Source organism: Papilio machaon, chromosome 10 (assembly GCF_912999745.1).
Source record: "Papilio machaon chromosome 10, ilPapMach1.1, whole genome shotgun sequence".
NCBI lineage: Eukaryota > Metazoa > Arthropoda > Insecta > Lepidoptera > Papilionidae > Papilio > Papilio machaon.
Genome location: NC_059995.1, coordinates 417,500 through 442,329, shown reverse-complemented (window position 1 = coordinate 442,329; position 24,830 = coordinate 417,500). Strand labels below are relative to the sequence as shown.

Here is a 24,830-nt window from a genome sequence, read left to right as displayed (position 1 = left end):
CTATTATTAATTTATATTATAGTGTTAACCTTGGAAATACAACAACGTCCCACAAAACTGTTTAAAAAAATTTGATTGCAGGATCAAAAATTATTTTTAAATAAATAAAAATAAATAAGTTAATTGAATTTAAATTAAAGTAAATTTTAGGAAAATATAAATTAAATGAATAATGAGAAAAGAAATTTTATGGTAATGAATGTAATGTATTAAATAATTTTTGAGCTTTTTTTTAAATACTACTATACTACTACTCTTTTATCAAGTTGCAACACTGAAAGTAGCCGCATGTTCTTTGCTTTCTCTGCTTGTTTGTGGTTCCTACAGAGTATATTCTGTTTCTGTGGTTTCTGTATCTTTCTTATATACTCTTTGCCATATCCGACCTTCTTTCTTTTCCATTTCGTTGGCCAATCGCATTCCAGGAAAGTTCGCTTTTAGTTGAGAATTCGTGAATTCAGCACCTATCATAAAGTGTTCTTTACTTCGTTCGTAGTAATTGATAATCGAATGAGTGTTGGTGAAATAATTTATTTTTTGGTTATCAAGCAACGTATACCTTGCAATTTTAAACAATACACATTTGCCTTAATATTAATATAATACACTAAGTCATAAAACAAAACGCTGTTCTTCCAAAACGTAAAGAATCGAATCAAGTGCCTGTAACATTTACACGCTTTTGTTTTTATTAACTTAGCTATTAAATCGTTATTATCGAGTATTTCGTGTTTTCGTGCAGAACTTGCAATGGTCCGAGCTGTTTTCTAGCATTGTCCAGGCCGATACAACTTTTTGGTAAGTATTTTTTTAATTACATGTGTAATGGTCTCTTACTGTGTTCTAAAAATAAAAAGAAAAGTTTAATTAGTTACTGACTGTATAAATTATGTTATATAAGGAAAAAATATTTATGCGTCATAATTACATTTTTTTCTGTAAAGAAGTAAAACTTTGTTTTAATTATAAATTTGTATATACATAGATGCACAATTCCGGAGAATTTCAAATTTGTGATCATAAAATGGTACAACCATTTAGTACAGATTTCATAGATCAGACATCAGCCTGGAAAACGTTTAAACTAAGATCTAAGACCAAATTACATAGTTAAACTCAATTAATTAAAAAAAGACTTGAAGAAATTGAAGACTACATTTTTTTTTATTTTACTTTATTGGGAGTCTATGTGTTCTTCCAGACTTTGCTCTACATCTATGCCAAATTTCATCAAGATGCGTAGAGACGTACCTTCACACATCCATCCATCAGAAAATTTGCATTGAAAAAATTAGTAACATTCCTATGTTATAATGTAATTTTACTTAGGAAAAATACATTTAATAAAAATATATATAACCAAATATATAAATAGCTATTTCCTTTCTGAATCCGAAAGAATTTTTTTAGCGTTATTCAAACCTTCATATTCATTTACTTAATGGACCAGCTCAACTAGTCTAATACCATGACCACACACAACAGGCATAAAGTATAAGTATTTTTTTGTTTTGTCTGATGAGTGAGGCATTGAATGTCCAATGACATCGGAGACTTGTTACTGCATAAAAAAACAATGTACATGACTAATTCATAACAATGTATAATTTCTCATAGCTGCATAGTGTTGTGTTATATTACATCATAAGAGCGTTGGTGGCTCAGGGGTTAAGCACTTGACTTGAAATCTGCAGATCTTGACTTCAAATCCTGCCATTTACCAATGTGTTTCTCTTGATTTACTGCGAAGGAAAACATAGTGATGCTGCACATATCTGAGAAGAAATTCAATGATATGTGTGAAGTCAACCCGCACTTGGCCAGCGTGGTTGACTATGGCCTAGTCACCGCTAACTTAGGGTAGGCTCCGAGCCCCTCAGTGGGGACATATAGTGAGCTGATGATGACATAAAATCTTGTTAATTACCTTACATTTTACTGCTACTGTATTTATTTCTGTGATATTATAAAAAAAAACATTTTCAGTGGTACATTTGTGTATTGTAAGGATGTTTTATGTTAACTCTATACTTTAGTTCCTGTAATGTTTGCTTACCGTTGGTTTCTAAAACAAACTAGCTGTTGCCTGCAACTCCATCTGCATAGAACTTAATAAGTAGCCTACATGTTTGTCCACTCAATGTTCTACATCTCTGCCAAATAAATTACAGCAAGATCAACTGAGCCTGGAGATACCTATCTCCAGAACGGCTCCAACAAACATCCATCCATTCATCTAAACTTTCAGATTTATAAAATTAGTAAGATGAACCATTGTTTTATATATTAGAAATTATTATTATAGAATTATTTAGAAAGTCGTGTTAGTTACACTATTTATAGCTTAAGAAGGGCTAAATCGATTTGACTGAAAATTGGTGGGCAGGTAGCTTAGAACCAGGAAACGGACATAGGATAATTTTTACCCCGTTTTCTATTTTTTATTCCGCGCGGACGGAGTCGCGGGTAAAAGCTAGTTTACATTAATTAGAAGTAGATATTTTTAAATTATTATCTTAATGGATTAAAATAAATAATTGAATATTTACTAGTGGCAATACTGATTAAAGCCCTTAATTCATTTTGATACTATATATGTCAGCAGTCGTGTCAATTGTTTTCTGTTGTAAATTGAAGAGTGCAGAGAGTTTTATTGTCACAGAAAGTAGTAAAACGACAAAGATTTGCGTCACAAGGTTACGTAAATCTTTGTGACTTTTCAAAGGGTATACAACAGCCTCTTGAATCTATATATAGGCGAGTGGTGGGTCAAACGAGCTTCAAGTATCTGAAAAATTATACACTAGTCTAGGGATTTTCCATAAAGAAGTACTTCATCATACTTATGATAGATGTGTTTAAGACAAGTTTGTAATATCAGACAACTTTGAAATAGAAGTTGTATTAAACAATTAAAGAATATTTTAAAACGATACATAGATAAAAACCTGCGTGTTGACGTTAGAACTCTGGAGTTACATTGTTCCGTTTTGCACATATTCAGATCAGTAATAGCACGTCCGTTGTGGAACCAAAATTCAATTTAGGTCGAGAGCTTTGATTGGTTTCAATTAACGCTCTATCGAAATATCGCAGTTTATTGACACGTGTCCGAAGCACACCTCAATATAACACGTGTAGAATAATCCTTGTACCAATCTCTACGTTTTTGAATATAAATAAAATTATTATATTCTCTACAAAAATTATATTCATCGTCACAAGGCAATCCTATATCTACATACATTGCACTATAGGTAGAATATAGCAACTAGAGGTATTTTAATGAGTAAATCCTTTCATATATCAAGCAGCGACAGCTATATAGAATAAAATATAAAAATGGGTCAAATATAAAGTACAGATAATCCTGGATAGAAAGGCTGCAGACAAATTCGATCGATGTTGTCGCACTGCGCATTAACGATGCTTTAACACGATCACACAATTGAGATGTCATTATGACCAGAAAACATACTACTTACAGGTATCTTACTAATATTATAAATGCGAATGTTTTTATGGATGGATGTTTGTTTGAAGGTATCTCCGAAACGGTTCAACGGATCTTGACGAAATTTGGCACAGATGCAGAACATAGTATGGAGGAACACATAGGCTAATTATTACGTTTTTTTTATTCCGCACAGACGGAGTCATGAGCGACAGCTAGTATGTTATCGGTAAAATACTCATCATAGTAAAAAGTAACCTTATTTTCTCATAATTGATACATAAATTTAAGTATATGTTGGTAAGAATTGCGAGATGCGTTGGGTGGTACAATGAATTGTCATAATGGGTTGATTTGTTTACAATACTTCTGGTACATTCCAGGCGATTGAGCACGCGTTCACCAATTGCCCTTAATTATAATTCATGTAATAGTTATTGGAAGGTCGCTTTCGTATCTTGAAGGTTTGAATCTTACGAAGCTAATAAGTTACTATTGTGTGTTATTCGTTTTTGTTATAAGTTAGTTTTTCTGTTGATTCTTAAATTAATTTTTAGGATTTAATAATAATAAAAAAGTCAGAAAATAATTTACAGCAATAAATTATAATTAAATATGACATGCAATTTGGAATAAAAATATTATTAACTACAGTATTCATAAATAGTGTTTGTTGCCTCAAATTGCGGGTATATAGGACAGTTATTTTCAGATGTTCTTGGAAGTCAATGGCTGCGACTTTCAGTCTTAACAGTTACCGTATTAATTCTTGAATCGTCTCGATGATAGTGGATTAATTTGAAGACAGCAAAACGTCTATGGTACAAGCTTCATCTTTTTCATTTAAACTGCTCAAAGTTGATTAATAGTTACTTATACATATTTAGTGTTGATTTCTCATACAAAATCTACTCGTAAGTCTTTTTCAACAATTTCTTCAAATAAGTACTCCTAGTTGAGAAAACATGCCGTCAGAACTTTTTGTTTCTAAAGTCGATTCAGAAAGTTTTCTGAACTTTTCTGCCAATACCAACTTTACCAGTTAATTAAAATTCAACAGTTTATTTGGTTTCTTAGTTAATTACTAAAGTTAATAAGTTTTAGATTAATTTTTGGTTATTAGTTTGTCTTGAAGATTTTTTTGATTTTAAAATAATTTATTTATCCCGTTGTCACGTCTAAATTTTCTTTATTGTTTTTTAATGTAGTCATTGTAGGATTGCGTAGTTTAACTTAAGGTTCGTAAGAAACGTAATACGGGTTTTTCGAGCTCATCGTCATCGTTACAGGCTGATTACACTGATGCGGCAGGTGTGAAAAAATTTATAGACAACCATATTGGTATTTTTTCTGCAACTGCGACCACTTCTATTGGTCATGTTCTGACAACATTGGTTACTTTGTTTAGTTATAGTTATGAGATTTACATTGTGCATGATAATGATCCTTATGCCTATAAGACGGTTAACTGGATTACTAGAGCGAGGCCCGATGGCACACCATTGAGGTCGGCTTGATTGTAGCGCTGGTGGAAAATATTTCACTGTCAAAGTTAAGTAGAAATTATTACTGCTAATGTAGCTGCTTCTGTTTTACTCTCTACTGTACCACTACTGACACATCTGTACAGTCATGTCATCCTAGCCCGGGAGCCAGGTGCATTTTCGGTCAATTATTTCCTCTCGAGCGAAACTTAGTAAAATGCATAAGGGACTTATTATGACTAAACATGGCTTGCAAAAAAAAAAATTTTTTTTCTCCATGTTTCAGTGGGAGGCTGCCACTGCCCACCCCACCCACGTAGTCGCAGCTGACGGTCGCGAGTATTCATAGTATAAGTCCCTTATGCATTTTACGAATTTTCGATTGGGAGGGACTTGGTCATGAAAATCTGTCGCTGGCTCCCGGACCATCCCTTTTATTCTTTTTAAAAAGATACAGTATATGTTTTTATACAAGTGTTTTGACAAGGAAACCTACTGTTATCTTTAAACGAAAGAGCAGTAGTGATATTTTTGTTTAAAATTACCAGCTTTTCAAATGATAGGTAGATATTAATATAAACGTATTTTGCTAACGTTAACATCATAAAAGATAAGTAAATACTGTAAGCATAACCTTTCTACTTTATTAAACAATCTGAACGATGTAATGAAATGAAAGTTGACGTGTCTACGAGGGAAGTGGAATGGATAAATTGCTGCCACCCCACGGCATCTATGCGGCCCTTTGTACGTGACCGTAGCAGATGCTAGCTAGTCTAGACATTGTGTGACGTAAGGATACCCAATGTATTGTCTCATGAGACTTAAGTTTATTGAATAAATTAGAATAATGCATGAATATCCGCTACATGAAAATATATTCACCATATTTGATATTTATGCAGTCAAAAATGTAAATAAGATCTGTGTATTACGTGATGATATTTCAGTAGGTACCTATTAAATTCTAGTTGTAACTAGAAGATATTTAATATTGTAGTCGTTTCGTGGAGTATCTCTCGATATTAATGAGTTGAGAATAGAGTTGTTAGAAAGTAATAACAGATAGCACGCGACCTCGGCCTCGTCTCGTCGGCAACACAGTTTGCAAACACGTGCACTGTTGAAGAACACAATTATAAGTATTTTTAATGAAAAAATATAGAATGTTACATTTACAAAATTCGTAAATAAACTAATTAACTAATGAGATTAGTTTGTCAAAATATATTTGCAATAATGCTAAATTAACACGTTTTACAAGCATACCCGTAGGTACAAAATTATATTGTTTTAACACAACACATCTCTTCAAACAGATTTAATTTTGTCTTTTTTCTTTTCCTATGTCCTTAAAAAAATCTTAACACACTTCAGATACGCGTGAATATAACATGTGTGCTCGTAAACAATCTGCTGTTGCGTAGAGTATTAACATTGTTTGCGCTTTGATCCTCTCACGCGGCCACGTGTCTATGTCTCGCATGCGTCTTACATAACACGCGGAGAAGTAGTACATATGTACTAGCTTAGACAAAAAATATTGTAGATTATTTATCATTTATTAAAGGGGCTTTGTCGTAATGCATATATTGCAGTTACGAACAAGTGCGAATTCGAACATCTCATTACCATATTATCGTTCCTTCACCTTAGCTTTCCTTTTTAAAAACGTTACACGTATTTTTTTTAGTAATATATATGAATTTAGTAATTATATTGCTTGGTCATTTAGTAATAAATAATTGGTATAGTTATTTATCACTAGTTGTCGCCCGTGACTCCGTCCGCGCGGATTTACAAAAAAATCTTTGTAAGTAGCCTATGAGTTCTTTCAAATTATGTTCTACATCTGTACCAAATTTCATCAAGATCCTTTATAGCCGATCCGGAGAAACCTTGAAACAAACATCCATCCATCCATCTAAACATTCGCATTTATAAATATTTGTAAGATTTTGTGGCGATCAAATTTTACTTACGGAAAGTTACATAACACTTGTGTACTCGGTTACCAGGATACCATAAGAATGCATGCGGTGAGTTGTGATTAAACTGCGGTAGCCGCTATCCAATACGGGCGATGACGTCGTGCGCACGCTGGGGGGCCTTAGTGACGCTCTGATAAACACCAAAGGGATGTGACTTATCGATACATTGTGGTTTATCTATAACAAAAACTTGCTAAGATTTATTGATATTCATAGATGCATAATAATTTTAGAAATTATTCTTGACTCCAAATACTTTATTAAATAATTTCATTTTAAACCGCGCAACATATAACAATTTTAAAAAAGCCGTTGTATGTTTAGTTTAAAAAATTTAAAGCCTCACTTCAGTCAGCTATTCAGATTAAAAAAAAACGCGGAATGTTTAAGAATTTTTTATAAGCTACCGAGGCGGTTAGTGCTTTAAGACAAAGCCTGCTAAAGTGATAATAAAGATTAATATAACTAGCAGCCAGGTTTCAGGTAGCCTACTTTAATATTTCATCCATTTTACTCTCTTCGGGTTTCATTCCATTATATTGCTAAGGCCGTCTTTAGCTCCGATTTCAATGTAGCTACATTTATAATGAAAAGTGAGACATTTTTTCTCATATTTTTTGTATTTCGTCTAAAGTTTTAAGTTCTTGGTAATCTGAGCCATGTTTATTCAATGTCATCATTAACGTATGTCATGAAGGGTCTCATTTAAGATGTCAACATTTAAAGGCGTAATAAAATTAACGTTATAAAATGAGTAGGTACTGGACGCTTTCTAGGATCATTGCCTTGTGTCGCTCAAGTTGGCGTCCTTCAAATATCTCTGCAATGTCCTTGTCTCACACGACCTCCAACTTATTCAGACCTCAAGCCCAATCTGAACTACGGTCGACTACAATAAGCGAAATTAAACCTTATTCCATTACAATAGAAGGTATACGAATGTTGTTGAATGTTTGAAAGGGCTGTCGCTTTCAGTAAAATGACTAATCATATTTGTAAAGTTTCGCTTGATATAAGTGAAGGTAATTAATATCGTCTACTTGTCACGTTTAATTCGCTCGCTTAGTAATTTTGTTAATTGCTTTAAATTTCAATACAAGTAGCAACTTCAAAAAGGTGAACTGAACTACAAAATTGCTACGTTTAAGAAGCACAGTTTTTAGTAAATTGAGATGGATTTTAGTCAATTTTAATCCAGAACTGGCGTATTTAAAGTTATTTTTAAAACGAAAAAGAATTTAAAGCAAGTCGCATGGGAATTAATAGCCTAGTTCTACAGCTAGGGTAAATGCAAGACAAGTTGGCGGTAACCAGGTCAAGTGCCGTGTGATAGGTTTAGGATGTTTTTTAATACAACGGCTCGCTATATTTGAAGTCATGAAGTTGTTACTGCTTTTTATTTTAGTGAGTCTTTGAAACAAGTGAATCTTACTAATAAATACGAATGTTTGGATGGATGGATGTTTGTTAAAAGGTATCTCCAGAACGGCTCAACAGATCTCTATGAACTTTGGCATAGCCTGGAAGAACACATAGCCTACTTATTAAGTTTATTTTTTCAATTCCGCAAGAACGGAGTCGTGTGCGATAGCTAGTACTTGATATTTTGATTGAAAATAAACGTGTGAATTATTTTTTGTTTGATTATTGCAGACTTGTAGACAGTAAAATTCATGAAGTTTTTATCAGAGATAAGAACGTTATCAAAATATTCTTGGTTTGATTAAAACATATCCATCGTTTTTCTTTTTGTCATACAAGAAAATAAAAATCGGTACAGAATATTTATTGTGTAATCCAGAAAGTTGTGTAATTGTTCAGCTTAAGCGTCATTTAGACGTAAACATGAAAGTGACAGCTGCGCTAATGCCCACGCTTGCAGATTTACAACAGCCGACTGAATGAACGGACAATATCCAGTCCAGCTTACCTTTTTTTGCATTTTCAAGGAATAGATTATGTAAAAGTATTAAAACTTTTTAGTAGAACTACCTTGAAATTTAATTGTAATTATGCATTTATGCCGCATGCTGCCTGCAAATGTAACAAGATAATGACAACAATTATTACCATTTTAAAATTAAAATAAAAAGTGTAATAAAAAATATGAAATATTCATTAAATGGTTTAAAATCTGAATTAAAAATACCGTGGTTACGAAACAGTAATCATTTTCAGCAGTTAGTACATAACAAGGGCTCGCATAAATTATTTTACCTGTGTACGATTCAAAATCTAGTATAAATAGGCACGATTATTTATAACTATTCGCAGGCCAATATAGTGATACGCGCAGCTAGCCACAGCATACGCAATGCAGAATCCCCACTCCACTGCAGATCGCGTTGCGTATAAACGTTTACACGTGGTATTTTACGCGTTGAGAGCGTCATGGGCGTATATAGGATGTTTTCGAAAGTTTTTAAATGCAAATACGAATTATATACATATTTGGTTTTTAAACCTGAGACTATAGCAACATAATTTCTGATTAATTAATGGTTCAATATTATGTTTCGAATGTGTCAAATAAGGTTTTTTTATCGGTTTCGAAGCGAATTCAGTAATCAAGGTTCGTTAGAGTATCCTTTAGCAAATAAAGCTTAATGTTTGTTTAAACAAGGGTCAATGACGAACCTCTGTAATGTCCGCTAAGTTCGTTGGAATCTCGATTGTCACAAAAAAGTGAAATAAACATTAATTTCTACTAAATTAAAATAATATAGAAATACAGTTGATACTGATACAATACTGATTATCTGAACAAAAAAAAAGAGATATGGAATGGTTTTAACTTTAATAGAGTGAAAGCCTAATTCTATATATCTAAAAGTGTATTAAGTTGTAATAAGTTACGTATGATATGATAACTTAAACAAAAGGTAATTGTTTAAGGCTGTATTGTTTTCTTTTTCGGATGGACAGCGTTTTTTCTGTCTTACAATGGTTAAATTATAAAGATTCATTATTTGTTGACCGTATTTTATTAATGCCATAATAAAACTGGTATTATAAAAACTAAATATTCTTTTTTGTCTGTCTGTGCACTGCTTATGAAACTATTGAGTTTTATTTTGTCCTAAAATATTAAAAATATAATAATCACGGTACATCGCGATAATTCAAGTTATATCTGATAGCATAGATAATCAATATATAAATTTGATTCAAAGTTTCCTTTATATTAATAACGAGTTTTATTCAATAAAATAGTAAAATCTTACTGATATTATAAATGCGAATGTTTAGATGGTTGTTTGTTTGAAGGTATCTATGGAACGGCTGAACGGATCTTGATGTAATTTGGCACTGATGTTGAACATAGTCTGGAAGAACACATAGGCTACTTACTAGTTGTTTTTAATTCCGCGCGGACGGAGTCGCAGCGATAGCCTAGTAATAATATAATAACAATATATGCAATAATGGATAGTTGACATTTTTATTTGTTACTAGTATCTGCAAACATTTTGATGATGCATTCGTATTCCTCCTTGAAACAGATAAAAAATAATATTCTGAGAATGTTTGAGTTGTTTACGTAACCCTGTCGATATTGGTCTGCACCAATCGGTTGTTACGATAACTGATAAATTTATTCAATTAAATCACAGTTTATTTCTTTAAATTCTATCTTTGATTACTATATTACGACAATGACTAAGTTTTGTATAAATTGGGTTACTGAGATTATGGTTTTTTAATACCTTTTCGATTAACAAAGAGACGAACTAATTACACGAGCGTTGTCCAATTTATTTATTTAATTATTCTACTTATAAATCCAAAAGACAGACACGTTTTATTATTCTATTTGATAAATCCAATTTAGTCTTGTTAAAATTACAATTTTTATTTAGCACGATTTCGTCTCAAAGTCTCTTAATTTTGTGTTGAACGTGCAGTCCAAGTTATGCTGGTCTGTCTTGAGTTGTCATACAAATTCCATCAGCGTCGGACCCCGGAGACGTATCTGTTTGTCGATTAGGGTCACGTCTTTATGTAACTAACTCCATTTGAACTTGGGACGTGACGTCACAATGTTGTTAAAATTTCACGCCGTCCGATTTATTTTCAGATACAAATATGATTGATTTTGGGGACAAGTAACTTCTTGTTTGTTTTTGTGTTATTTTAGTACCTTGTCCAAAATTATAACTTTGCTAATAATTCTTGAAGCCCACCCATTCACTTGAAGATATTTTTTCTTTGAAGTTTAAATACAGTGATTTAGATTGCCACTTAGTTTTTGAAATGTCTATACTTATGGTTCTAAATATTATATTAACACTAAGTGATAACTTAACTTGTGCTTATGTTCTAAAATCAATTTTAACTAATATAATGCTTTCAAGCGATCCATAGCCAAAATATTTTCGGTTCACATTGTGATAAGTACTTAGCATCGTATTGACCGAGGTTGCCTTAATAGATAATCTTTTATCTGCCTATTAAATAATGACTCGACTCAGCGGTCGGCGACCACTGGCCGGCCCCTCAGTTGAGCGACGAACGCGCGTTCGAACATGTCGCTATGTCGTTTGTTTGCATCTACAGATTGACATGCTGATTTTTTAATCTGTGACAATCGATAGAGTTAGGCAGTGTATATTCTGTGGCAATAAAAGTAGCGCTAATATAATGACCAGTGTTATTTTTTGAAATTTAAAAATAGTGTAATAAGTGGTTGTGTTATCAAAATTGAGGTGGATAGTGCGTTGATTGTGAGTGAGCTTGTATTTTGGCGATATTTGAGGAATGCAGTGAAATCGGCTGCGGTTTGTTTTGGCAGGGGTGAGGCGCGAGCTGCCAACATGCCTCGTTTCAAGGTGCTCACTGTTATTGTTTACATTGGCTCTCGTTAATACGTAAACTACTTTTGGGTGTTGACAAATAACATAGTAGCGTCTTAATTAGAGTTGCCGAGCTGAATAACTAACGTAACCAACAGTACTTAAGCTAGATGTTCAGCCAGAAGGAAAGTGCTGAACATAATCATTACCTTCCTGTCAACTAGGAAAAAATATAGGACAATATGATGGCAATAAAAACATTATTATGGTTGCTGTTGGATTTACTTTGAACCGTATGAATTCGTTCATAGGATTTATTATTGAAAAGGTCATCGTTAATTTGTGAAGAGTTTCCGTACAATTCTGTGCGGTGTTGATGTATGGTAGGATGACACCCATTGTTTGTTTCTGTGAAATGTCACCGGTGTCAGTATCCAACCGCCTAGGCATTGTGTAAATCATAGCTTCCGATCGTAGGTCAATAATGGATATGAAGTACTGTGTAATTTGTTCCTTTAAAGTACTGATGTTTTACTTGGTTATTCTCTTTCTTAGTACTGTGTATAATTTAATAGCTACACTATCTCGACCACGTGTTAACTAGTTATATTATGTTATTATTAGTTGAACAACAAAGTATATATTGAAAATCTTACTGAAGTCACGTACGTTATTTTATCAGTTATGTTAAAGGCAAAAAGACAGCTACGGTTAGTAAATTATAAAAAAAACTAGCAATCAATGAACCTATATGTTTGTAGTGTTTGCTATAATCGCTGTGTCGTGCTCTTGAGGCATCAGAAAAGAACACCATTATCACTTATAAGAGAAGTTCTGGTGTATAATTTTTGAATAGATAAAAAAAATGTCCTTCTATTTATCCCCTTTTCTGACTTCATACATCTTCACCGAGTGACTGTAGCTCACCCCGGAGCGTGGAGTGAGATTCTCTTTTCTACTTTTTTTTTCTATATAAAGTCTTCCATAAGTCAATGGTACCGTGACCCATGACCCCTGGGCCCAGTGATAATACGCTATCGGTCCGTTACCCGCGATAGATACAATTCTATAAATAATTGTTTATTTTAACAATTAACTAATTTGTACTCGTACAACAACGTAATGATTCGTTTAAGACTAGTTATTTATGGTTAAGACACGTGTTAACTTGAAGCTATGTTTTTAATGTGAACAAACAGCGCTTGTCCATAATCCCATCTGATGCTAAGCGGTGATGTTACGTGTTAACTTGAAGCTATGTTTTTTACTATGAACAAACAGCGCTTGTCCATAATCCCATCTGATGCTAAGCGGTGATGTTATCGAAAAATTATACACGTTAGATTATTAAAGACTATTCACTCTATTCTAACTACTGTTGGTTTTGTATTAATGTTTTTTGTTATAATTTCATCAGAAGAGCAGGTTCCTCTTAATAAATTAGTTTTTTTTGTGACTGAGTAGTCACTAACTTGAAGAGGCAACAGCTTCATCGGGCTTGAGGTGGCCGGGCGCAGATGGCACTTAGCCTAAACCTTGTTTAAGAGGCTAGGCTCGAGGGCTCCCTCATGGGCCTCGGCTGGGGTTTTTACTTCGTTATTATTACCGGATTGGAGAGTTTAGTGTGTATATTACTTTGAATGCTATATATTGTAAGATAAATACGATGTGTGAAGGAAGAACAATTTCCTAAATATTTCTCAAAGTTAAAAATTGTATTTTTATTTAATTTTTCAATGTTATTAGACCAAACAACGTTGTACAATCTAGCTGATCTAATTTCCTATGTCTTATGGATAATTACAGTTTGACATTTCGCCTACGTAAGTGAATCATTCACAATGATCTTAAATGTCATATTTTACGTAATAAGTTTAGTGTTGCCATGTACACTTTGTTACATAAGTATGGGCAACATGAATAATATATTATTAGCGCTGGGTAACCACGGTCACAAAGTCTTGTCTTATAATCCATTAAGTAAATGGAATCTGAACAACGACGCTGGCATTTTGCCAGATTAGTTAAAAACCTTATGCTAGGTTAACACGAGGGTAGTATAGTAGTGAGACAGAACAGTAGTACAAAATAGTACTGCTGTTTGACCGCACTCGCTTTAGATAGACCAGTAATGTTTTCGCAATAAGTGTACGTTCAGACGATAGTAGTACTGCACAGTTCACTGCTCTGCCTTCGTGTGAAACTAACATTACATTTGAATATAGACTACATGTCTGCGAATTGCGCCTCGTTTCGTTTAAACTTTCAAAAGCCTTTGAATAATAAACGTAAATGTGTTAATGTAAGCTTACATGAATAGAGCTTTTTTACGTGAAAGCTTTCAATTTTTGTACTAAGTCCATGTAACTGTAACTTATTCATTAGTATTATTTTAGCGTTATTCAAACTGGATTTTTTTTAATGTATTTCTAAAATATCAATGTTACGTAAAAGGTAATTTGTTTTAAAATAGCCCACAGCAGTAAGAAAATATGATCGATTCATAGAGCAAATTATTCAGTTGAAGCGTTAAGTAGAAGTAAGACAATTGAATGACGGGTGACATCCGGCAAGGAGTTAACTGAATGATGACCGGCGAACGTGCGCCCGCTGGCGCCGGCGTTTGTTCAAAGAGGGAACGAATGACTTAATCACTAAATGGTCTTTTTAGGTCCCAGAGGTCGATTATCGTATCAACTATTTGAATTTTTGATCTAGTATGTAACGAAATGTCTGCAACAATCTTAAGTCGATAAACTAGAATATGACACATATCTTTATCATATTGGATAAGAAAGTATGGTCAAACTGCATGTGATGTAGAAAATGTATGGAAGAGAATGAACAATGTAGTTTTATCTTCATTCTGTGTTGTTGAGAATAGTAAAGGACTGTGCCAAATTTCATCAAGACCCGTTGAGCCGTTCCAGAGATACCTTCAAACAAACATCCATCCGTCCGTCCATCTATCCAAACATTCGCATTTATAATATTAGTACGATAATTATATTCCAGTTTAATAAATCTTGCAGAAAATATTTAAGGCAATTGGTCAGTATGTATTTTTTGAAAAATGAATTACGCGAAAGGAAAAAAAATTGCCAATTGACCATTTTCTGCCAACAGATGACGTATGGAATATTTAAAACGTGGAATATTCCAGAATATTCAAAGTTTAAAATAAACATCGTAAACACCTACTTACGTATGATGTTTACGACGTACTTTTAGTCCTGTCTGGTTTTTTTTACCAGAATTATACAACCCTGTATAAACAACTTTGAGGAACCTACTTAAAATTTGTTGTATATCGACTCACTAACACAGAAACGGTATTAAACTTTATTACTTCTGTAGAGAAAAAATAAATACGTTTTTCGTTAGGCAATCATAAATAAAGACAAACCTGGAAATTGAATCTCTTGAACTTTTAACTAAATGTTTAGTGATTAATAATCAAACTTTATTCAGAAAATTTTCTACAAAATGTTATTCATCTACGTTGTATTTTAATTAGGAAATTTTCACAAGTCTGGTGCGGTCCTGTTGCCAAACATTGGAATTATTTATACACTGTGACGTAGAGACGAGTCGCAGTCTGGCGGCCGGCCAGTGTCGGACACTCCCGGACACCCATTAATTTCCCTGTCCATATGCGCCTCACATGTTTGGTAGTTTTTCTCGATTCCCCAGATATTTGGCATTGGCTTCATACATCTCAAGTTAATTTGGACTCGATCGTAAACGTTCATAAATAGGTGAAGTCTCAAACATTTGGTACCTATGCGTATTGCAGATGTATGTCATTTGTTTTTGTGGTATTTTATAACAGCGACTACGGAATACTATATACAGAAACATATACCAGTCTTTTAAATTAAATACACAGATAGATGTTTATCTCATTATAAAAAAAAATGGATCATGCACTTTAAAATAAATAAAATTCCTATCAATTTTGACAGCTAAAAATACTTTTATTAATAGGAATCCTTGTTTATCAGGAGGATATTTATCTATACTTTTGATGCTATCAATTTCTCGTTTCTAATCTCATTGATATTATCACTACTACTGATAAGAAAACAACGTAGAAAATGTGAGATCTCGTCATAAAATCATATAGAAATATAGTAGCTGGGTTTATGTAATCCCTACAGTTGTTACAAACTAAGATGTCTGTCTCACTAGGAAGTGTGATTTAAATGTTTCATTATAGATTAGAGGACATTTTGATAATGTTATCTGCGTTTTATTTGGCTAGTTTTATCGCTTCGCTGAACCAATATTTCTGCCATCATTTGATTAAATTATTTTATACCAGGAATGTAGTCCCTATTTTAACTTATAGCGGCTTGCACGTTTGCCGTGTTTGCGCTAGAAAAAAAGGCGAATTTTGGATGATTTGCATACTAACTGTATTATAAAAAGAATAAATTAACAATCATTTCATTTGATTGAGTAAACAAATATTATTAAAAAAATTAGCGACATAAATTGTGGACGAATGTAATGCACGTTGTTGTCTTACGGAAATGTTTCCAGATATTGTCACTAGCTCTTGGTGACTCGGCCTCGGTCGCGAGGTTGTCTTTGACCTCGTTTTTATAAATTTCGTACTAAATACTTATATTAATATTACGACATGGCATGGATTATTTTTTAAATCAGCGATTCATGACGAAATATCCTGCTTTTAGTCTGATCATTGAAACTGCATGCCAAATTTTTTTTCTATGGTAAACTCATACCTATTGTTAGTAACATATTCTTACTAAAATATTGTCTCATTTCAAAGAGACAATGACGTGATTTATCACTTTGTTTTCTTGCATAAAAGTGTTGCGATAATGTAAACCCAGAGTCAATTAGACAACCTCAAAGTATCAAAAACAATCGAGAAACATGTCACTCACAACCCTGAGTTGTGTTCCTGAGTGCAAAACTTGTTCGTTATCTGTGTGCTGTACAAATACGTGCCCCATCCTCGTCCCGTATTAAATGATTTCCCTCGGGAGTTCCAGTGGGAATGGCTGCTTTTTATATCATGCCCCCAAGGAACTACAAACCCTCTACCAACTTCGTATTTTTAAATTCAGCTTTATCACACAATATGCAACACATTTTTATTTAGAATAACATGAAATAGGCTGAAACATTTTTCGTCTTGAGATAATGATCAAACCCCTTTTCCTTTCTGTTACCTACGAACGTGCAACAAACCTCCCTTGTCTTCCACCTCGTTTGTGTACACCTAGTATAGATTTCAGTCTCTTATCCATTCACTTAGTTTAACTGCTAATATTAAACGTACCTGAAGTTAATGTTGGGTAATTTTTTGCGGTAATAGTTACCATTAATTTTTTAGACTTGTGAATAATTTGGTAATGAGAGCTGCTTTGTGTTTTGTTCGCTCAAAATACCCTATTGTACTCTGAGTACATATAAATTTCCACTTACCTGCTATTGATTTTTAAATGCTAGATCACAAACTATCGGAGTATAAGGCTTTAATACTGCTTACGTCATTTTTCGAGGACATCGCTCTTCTAATGCATGAATGTTTCTGTTGTTGTTTTAAAGTTTTACTTTTAATTATTATTTGTGATCTCTCTTCATTGAAAAATATCGATTTGATAGGTAATGAATATATTTTAACTTAACCTTTTGAATGTTATCCTCTCGCCAGTGGAACGGATAAGTTGGAACATAACAGCACTGATTAAGTCAAAACATTGTCGGTTATTGCCACTTGTGACGCGGTGTGGCAAGATTGGCATTCTACTATTGATAGCCCAGTCAAAGTTCCCGGCTTATTGTAATCTCATCAACGTACATCTGGTATTCTGCGACGTTTTAACACTACGTACATCCTCTTAGTAATGCCGCGCATCCTCTTCTTCTAATGTGCTGGTATAAATTGTTTCCTGTTATGTCTATTTTTAGCAATTTTGCATTTCGTATTAGAGTTTTTCTGTAGGCATTCGTCAATAATTCGAGTGAATAGGGGATCGTCACATTCACACTGAATTGGTTCACATTGAATAAATGTATTCAAAACAATTATTGACGTTGTACGTAGCGATGTGTTAGAGATTCCATATGATGATTAAAATTCAGATTTGAATAACAATAATATAATTAGAGAATCTTTAAATATTTTTTTAAATTAACAACTGTTTTTTTATGGATTGCAGCATGAGGTCGCGGCGGCGCTGTGGTGTCCGCATGGAAGGCAGGCGGACCGGTGAGACCGCGCCGCACAAGCAGGCGCAGCACCGCCGCGTCCGGCGCGCCCCGCCGGCATGGATCGCGCGCGCCGCCCGTCGCCGCCGGAGCCCGCGCACCATCGGCCGCTCCAAGGAGGACCCGGCCAAACCCAGACAGAGGCCCCGCCAGCGGAGGCCTTAAGCGAACCAGAGACTTTGCGGCTCGCCCCGCGCGCGCTCGCCTCCATACCGGAGAGCGAACCTTTGCTTACTTGCGTAAATGTCGTCAGTGAAAATGTGCCGAGGAGACCTGTAGGTCGGTTACATGTGCAGTTTGACGCGCAGTCGCCGCTCGCCGCCGGCTCCGTGTCCGGCTCGAGCTCGAGCTCGAGCTCCGACGATGAGGAGCTATCAATCGCCGAGGCGCGGCCCCCGGACGGCGGCTGGGGCTGGGTCGTCGTCTTCGCCTCCTTTATGGTTAACCTTATCGCCGATGGAATCACGTTTAGCTTCGGAGTATTCTACCCGCATTTCTTGGAGTACTTCGGCGAGGGTAAAGGCAAGACGGCTTTGATCGCAGGAATATTTATGGCGATGCCCCTCCTGTCGGGCCCGATTTCCAGTTTTTTGACGGATAGATATGGATGTCGTCGAATGACTATTTTTGGGGCTATTTTGGCATCCATTGGATTTGTTATATCAGCGTTCGTTGATAATGTGGAGACGCTTTTCCTCACTTTCGGCATCATGGCCGGCTTCGGACTGAGTTTGTGCTACGTGGCGGCGGTCGTTATCGTGGCCTATTATTTTGAGAAAAAGCGTTCTTTAGCTACCGGTATATCGGTGTGCGGCAGTGGAATTGGAACGTTTATCTTTGCACCCCTGACGCACATCTTGCTGGAGGAGTACGGGTGGCGCGGCACCACTTTGATACTGGCCGGTTTCTTTCTCAACATGGCCGTATGCGGTCTGCTATTCCGCGATTTGCCATGGACCGCAACGATGAACGAAGAAAGAGCAAAGGAGAGGAAACGAAAGAGGGAACGAAAACGTAATAAACGCCTAGCGGCTTCGGCCGATAGCATTTCGGATAGCAAGAGCAGCGCCAGTGGCTCGATTAAAGTAGTCGAGTCCGGAGATATAGAGACGGTGTCGTCTCCGATTGTACCACAATTTAGTTCCCTAGTGGATCTGCCGACGTTCATGACGGGCGGGGAAGGCGTGTCTCTCGAAGTGTTCGAAATGATGTCCAACAAAGGCAGAGCGTACGCGATTATGGCTCAGAATTACCCAGGCATGATGTTACCTTCGAGGAGCTTCAGCGATAGCGGAAGGCTGCACGAGCAGTCCCCACCGCGAGCTTTGACGTCACCGGGCACCGCGTCGCCGGGCGCCCTGTCCCCGGCGACGCCACCGCCTCCGCAGGAGAACACCAGCAATTCTGTGCACCTCGGAGACAAAGCGGCCGTGGCTCTCTGGCTGCGACGACAAGCGGGCGGCAGCACTAAAAAACCTCCGGCGTTTTTGAAAGACTTGAGAATACATCGGCATTCCTTAACGTACAGGGGTGCGATGTTGAACATAAGCCGATACCGGCTGCGAGCTTCATCGTGTCCTAACATCTTCAGGAACTCTATGACCACCATTGCCAAAGAAAAGGTGAGTGTGTGCATTTTATTGAATTTTAATGGGTGTAAGCCATTTTGAACCGTAAACATTTTAGATTATAACTACGAATAAATTGACGTTTCGTCTTCACCTCTAGAAATCAGGATTAATAGCTTTCAGTAAAGTTGCATATGGCATGGCAGTTTTTATTTAAACAAAGACAATATAGCAACCGTGTACCACACAACACAAATGTGAATAAGTAAAAGTTTAAATCTATATTAAGTAAGAAAAATTGCCATATTCATTCAAGAATAGTAGTAGTTCAAGAATGTTTTTCCATGTTCTTAATGTCTTGTGATTTATTCATACGATAGTATTGGTTGCGAAGGCAATTGAAGTCATTGTTGTCAATCTTTAGAGGGTCATGAAGTGAACTACATTGGCTTAAGTGATTGCTAATCAACCTATTCAGATGCATCGAGACCTCGCGTTCTATCATTCAATACAGTGGGCCTAATACGAATATTTGTCACAATCGCCATCGATATAATGTGTATTAAAATTTGTGCCCATATCGGACGTAAGGTACACAAAATATCTCATACTAATTTTGACATAATTGACGTGACGATACGAAGGCGATTTCGGCAAATATTCGTGCTAGGTCCACTTATCTATATGTAAAATAGAAACGTATCTTTTCATTTCTTTTGTCTTTCTCTAGTAGCACAGTTGAAACAAAACAATTTCTATTGGATAAAAGACAAAAGATAATTATAATAACGACTGTTTTGTTTATTGCTTCTGTTTTGTTTGCGTCGCAACCATTGTATGGAAATCATAAGCACTGAATAGCTGATGCTCGTACAATGGTTTTTTACTGATTAACGCAAACAATCGTGTTATTTCAGTAACAAGTGCACTGTTTTCGTAGTAATTCTATTCATATAACTAATAATAGATTCGTCAAACTAATTACTTGAATTCTATGTATGGAGATAGTTGCTATAAACCATTGGTACGGAACAGTTCTTAGTATATAGTTTATTTACAGCAAAAATTAATCTAGTATGAAATTTAAACCTATAAAAGTTTTTCGATTGCCCTCTAAACAATAGATTATGTTTTTCGATTGTATTTTATTCAATACTAGCTTTTACCCGCGACTCCGTCCGCACGGAATAAAAAAAAATAATAGAAAACGGGGTAAAAATTATCCTATGTCCTATTCCTGGTTCTAAGCTACCTGCCCACCAATTTTCAGTCAAATCGATTCAGCCGTTCTTGAGTTATAAATGGTGTAACTAACACGACTTTCTTTTATATATATAGATATATAGAAGATTTATGAATATGAATTAAGAAACAATTGGGTTAAAAATATTTAATTACCGCGATTAGGCAGAAATGATTAGAGATCTATTAATTAAAAAAAAGAAACATTAAGGATAATTTGTGAAGCTTTTTTATCTTAATTTTCCAGGTTCAATGGTACGCTGGTCTGTGGGATTTCTGGGACTTGATAGTGGACGTGCTTGACTTCTCGCACTTTAGGAACCCGGCGTTCCTCGTGTTCACGCTATCCAACTTCCTGCTTTACATGTGGTACGATGTGCCTTATGTTTACATCGCTGACAGCGGCATCAGTCTCGGCTTCAACGAGTCGCAAGCCTCCATGCTCATCTCTATTATAGGAATACTTAATATGTTCGGAGAGGTCAGTATAGTTATCATTTTACACAGCCCAAAAACATGTACACTTAGTTGCATAAATATGCAGATCTGTGGGATTGTAGCCATTTTAACATTATTATTTAGTTTGTAGAAATATAAGAAAAAACTGTCATTGTTAATATCAAAGTATAAAAATGATTTATGAAATAAAACTTAGATATTTTCGTGTTAAGTAAATGTCTTTTAGGGTTTTAAAATAATAATAATAAACATTAAATGTCGTTTCTTTTTGCAACAGAAGGAACTCAGTTGAGGTTTATTATATCGTAAGTCAATAATGAATACGAAAACTTTATATGTTATATAACAGAAATTGTATTCTTTTTTGCCACAACTTGATTAGTGAATTTTTCAATTGTATCTTTACATAGACATTATTACGACATTTGAAGATACATATCTTCAAATGTCACTTTGCATTTCTTACCGTAAGTTTCTGAAACTAAAATCTCTATTTAACACATATTTTGGGCTCAGAAATCCATGGTTATATGTTATCATACATGTTATCAATATGTTTAAAGAATTGTGTTAGGAAAAGAGATTAACACTGAAGATGTTGTCATTTTTATTTGGCGTCATAAGTATTCCTAATGCTCAATTAGGCAATTGAAGATAACAGGCATCTTTGACCTCATGTCCAGAGATCATTGCTCTACAAAAATTATTTCTTACAACTTTACGTTATCTTATTGCTTTATCAAAAACTTCATACTGTTGAGAATATAAAATGACATTAATTCTGTATTTGTAAAGGATATTAAATTTTTATTGCGTTATTAAACATTACCAGAGCTTCCAGAAACTTCCGTAATTATATTGACATGGCTTTTGTACACTATTATGAAGTATTAGGATGATTGAATTGAAAATCATCTAATATGTTAATGATATAAATAATATAAATAGCGCCAGTTAATGTCACTCTGTCGGTCTGTCCACAAGACCGCGTTTATTTCTAGTAATCTCTGAAACGGCTGGACCGCTAGTGATTCAATAGTTTGTTTTCCCTCTCCTTCCTGTGTTGAAATGAGTTAACGAGAGTGCGCGGGCGCGGCACAGATCCTGCTGGGCTGGGTGGGGGACTGGGAGTGCGTGGACGCGAGCGCGGTGTACGCGTGCTGCATGCTGGCGTGCGGCGCGGCCACCGCGGCCATGCCGCTGCTGCGCGGGTACGTGTCTCTGGCCGCAGCCGCGGGCGCGTTCGGGGCCGCCATCGCCGCCAACTACTCCCTCACCTCCATCATCCTCGTGGAGCAGATCACGCTCGAGAAGTTCACCAACGCGTACGGTCTGCTGCTGCTCATACAGGGCGTCGCCAATCTCGCCGGACCGCCTCTCGCAGGTTGCTCACATTTACACTATTCATTTCTGTGCATGTCCTCTGTTGCGGCCTCGGGGTTTCTTCGCGCCTCCTTATATTTATTAACTTTTCTGATTTTTAAAATTTACTTTTTGAAATGCATTAAGTCTTGACGTTTTGGTTTTATCTTACATCTTGTACATTTATATATAACTATCTTGTTACTGTTTGTTATAAAATTCATAGTGAAAAATATATCAGTTCGTAAATATTGATATCATCGCGCATTATTCATTGATCCGACTCGAAGGACCAATGGATGATGCGTGAATTACAATAAACAAGACCCTCCTCGATCTATTAGAGATAGGCGAGGCATATGCAATTGCGGATGATTGTGTGTAATATAAATTTTTATTTTTATTATAATTGACATGTGTATCATAATTTACTATGATGTTTCAGGTTGGATCTACGACATGACGAACTCGTACGACCTGTCGTTCTACTTGGCGGGGGTGTTCATTGCGCTGTCGGGGGTGGTGTTCATCATCCTGCCGATCTACAACCGCGTCAAGCGCTACCACCAGCAGCGCAACACCTCCGCCTCCGCCTCCGCCTCCGTCTGCAGCGAGGAGCCCAACATCGCCAACGGACACCTCAAAGTAAATGGTAAGCTCCTCGTATGATATCACACTGGATAAAACATTATATTCATATCGGAATTTTAATTTTCACTAAGGGACTTTCTAAGTCATCTTTAAATTGACTCTGAGTGTGGAAGTTAATCGCTTTTAACTGTTTAACAATTGTGTTAAATTGACTATTTAAATATATAGGAATGACAGTATGTTTTTATACAAGTGTTTCAACAGTGGAAATTCACAGTTAAACTTGTTATGTACAAAATATGCGATATTTACTAAAATACTTTTAGTATATTATACGGTAGAGGAGTAGAAATAGTAATTGATTGTAGAAAACTTGATTGAAAACTTAGGGAAGAAAATTGAAACGAAATCGATTGGAGTTTAAATTTTACTATCTTTTATAATATTGAAAATCTTCAGTAAAACTTTTTACTAAAATAAACAGTAGTGAGATATATTGAGTAGTTTTCTTCTTAAGTAAATTAACTAATAAAGATTTCTCGTGTGAAAAATAACTATAAAACTTTTTTTATTCATTATAAGATTTATCTTATTTATTAAGATTCTTACAGTATTTTTTAATAAATAATTACACATACTGCATAAGTTCACTGCAAACTAAATCTAGATTTTTATAAACTAAAAGAAACTCTTTTTCTGTTAATACATATTTCTGAATGTTCAATTATTATAACCTAAAAATTACATTATAACCTTAAATTTGTCATCTAGTAGGGTTATTGGAATTTAATTATTTGATTTTTTTTATTAACTAATCATAGTTTTTGAGGTTGATGACGTTTTAAATTTATTATGACATTAAATTGGATAGAAATAAAAAATGTAGTCGATAGAAGTGAAAAATATAATGGATAGAAGTGGAAAATGTTGTAGTGGATAGAAATGGATAATGGCAAGCAATTGACTAACGCGTGAATGATTACTATTATAATTTGAAATAATCATTTGTATTTGAATAATATTTCTTTACACGATTTGATAGAAATTGTTGTAGATTGTGATTTTTTGTAATTTATGATCGAAACAAAAAATATATAATTGAAAAAACTAAAAGATAATGCAGATTTAGTGAAAAAATATCCTTGTTTTTGTATAAATATACAAATTACGAGTGAATTTCTGTAAAAAAATCTGCCAACATATGAATTGAATTGTGAACATACATACATATTACGATTGGTAAAAAACAGAATCAACCTCAAAGACTATTTCCTTATTACAAATGAGGGAAATATGAATAATGATTTTTTTCCAAGTAATGATAAATAATGATTTAATATAACGTCAACAATGATACAAATGATAAAGTTAGACTTTTTGTTAGATATTTGAACGTATTTATAAAAAGTTTGCGTGTAATTGATTGAACATTATATTAGAGTATTTAAAAATTAATAAATAAGCGAAAGTTAAGTTGCAAATACAATGTACTTGTGGAACTTTGTTTTGTAATTTTATAATTATTACAAATTATAAATCAGAAACGTTTTTTTAAATCGAATAAATAATGAATGTTTTAATTAATTTTTTTAATATTTAAAAAAAATATTTTTGATGTCGTGTTAAAAAATATCGTGCAA

General features: G+C 34.7%; 1 protein-coding gene across 2 annotated transcripts; it reads left to right on the top strand.

The window, feature by feature from the left end:
* Nucleotides 1–392: 392 nt before the first annotated feature.
* On the top strand, nt 393–23,664 carry LOC106707597. 2 transcript variants are annotated; one of them, XM_045679667.1, is made up of 5 exons: nt 393–798; nt 17,920–19,590; nt 21,026–21,259; nt 22,339–22,621; nt 23,045–23,664. In XM_045679667.1, the coding sequence occupies exons 2-5, from the start codon at nt 18,028–18,030 to the stop codon at nt 23,266–23,268; spliced, it is 2,304 nt and encodes a 767-aa protein (XP_045535623.1). In that variant the 5' UTR covers nt 393–798; nt 17,920–18,027; the 3' UTR covers nt 23,269–23,664. The 2 variants fall into 2 exon arrangements, with proteins under 2 accessions (XP_045535623.1, XP_045535624.1); XM_045679668.1 differs by lacking the exon at nt 393–798 and adding an exon at nt 11,443–11,758.
* Nucleotides 23,665–24,830: the final 1,166 nt, after the last annotated feature.

Bases quoted from the DNA above. Each gene is read 5' to 3' on its own strand.
- LOC106707597 (XM_045679667.1), top strand. From the start codon at position 18,028: ATGGATCGCGCGCGCCGCCCGTCGCCGCCGGAGCCCGCGCACCATCGG. The intron at 19,591-21,025 runs GTGAGTGTGTGC...TTAATTTTCCAG, and splicing joins CCACCATTGCCAAAGAAAAG to GTTCAATGGTACGCTGGTCT. The intron at 21,260-22,338 runs GTCAGTATAGTT...GGCGCGGCACAG, and splicing joins TACTTAATATGTTCGGAGAG to ATCCTGCTGGGCTGGGTGGG.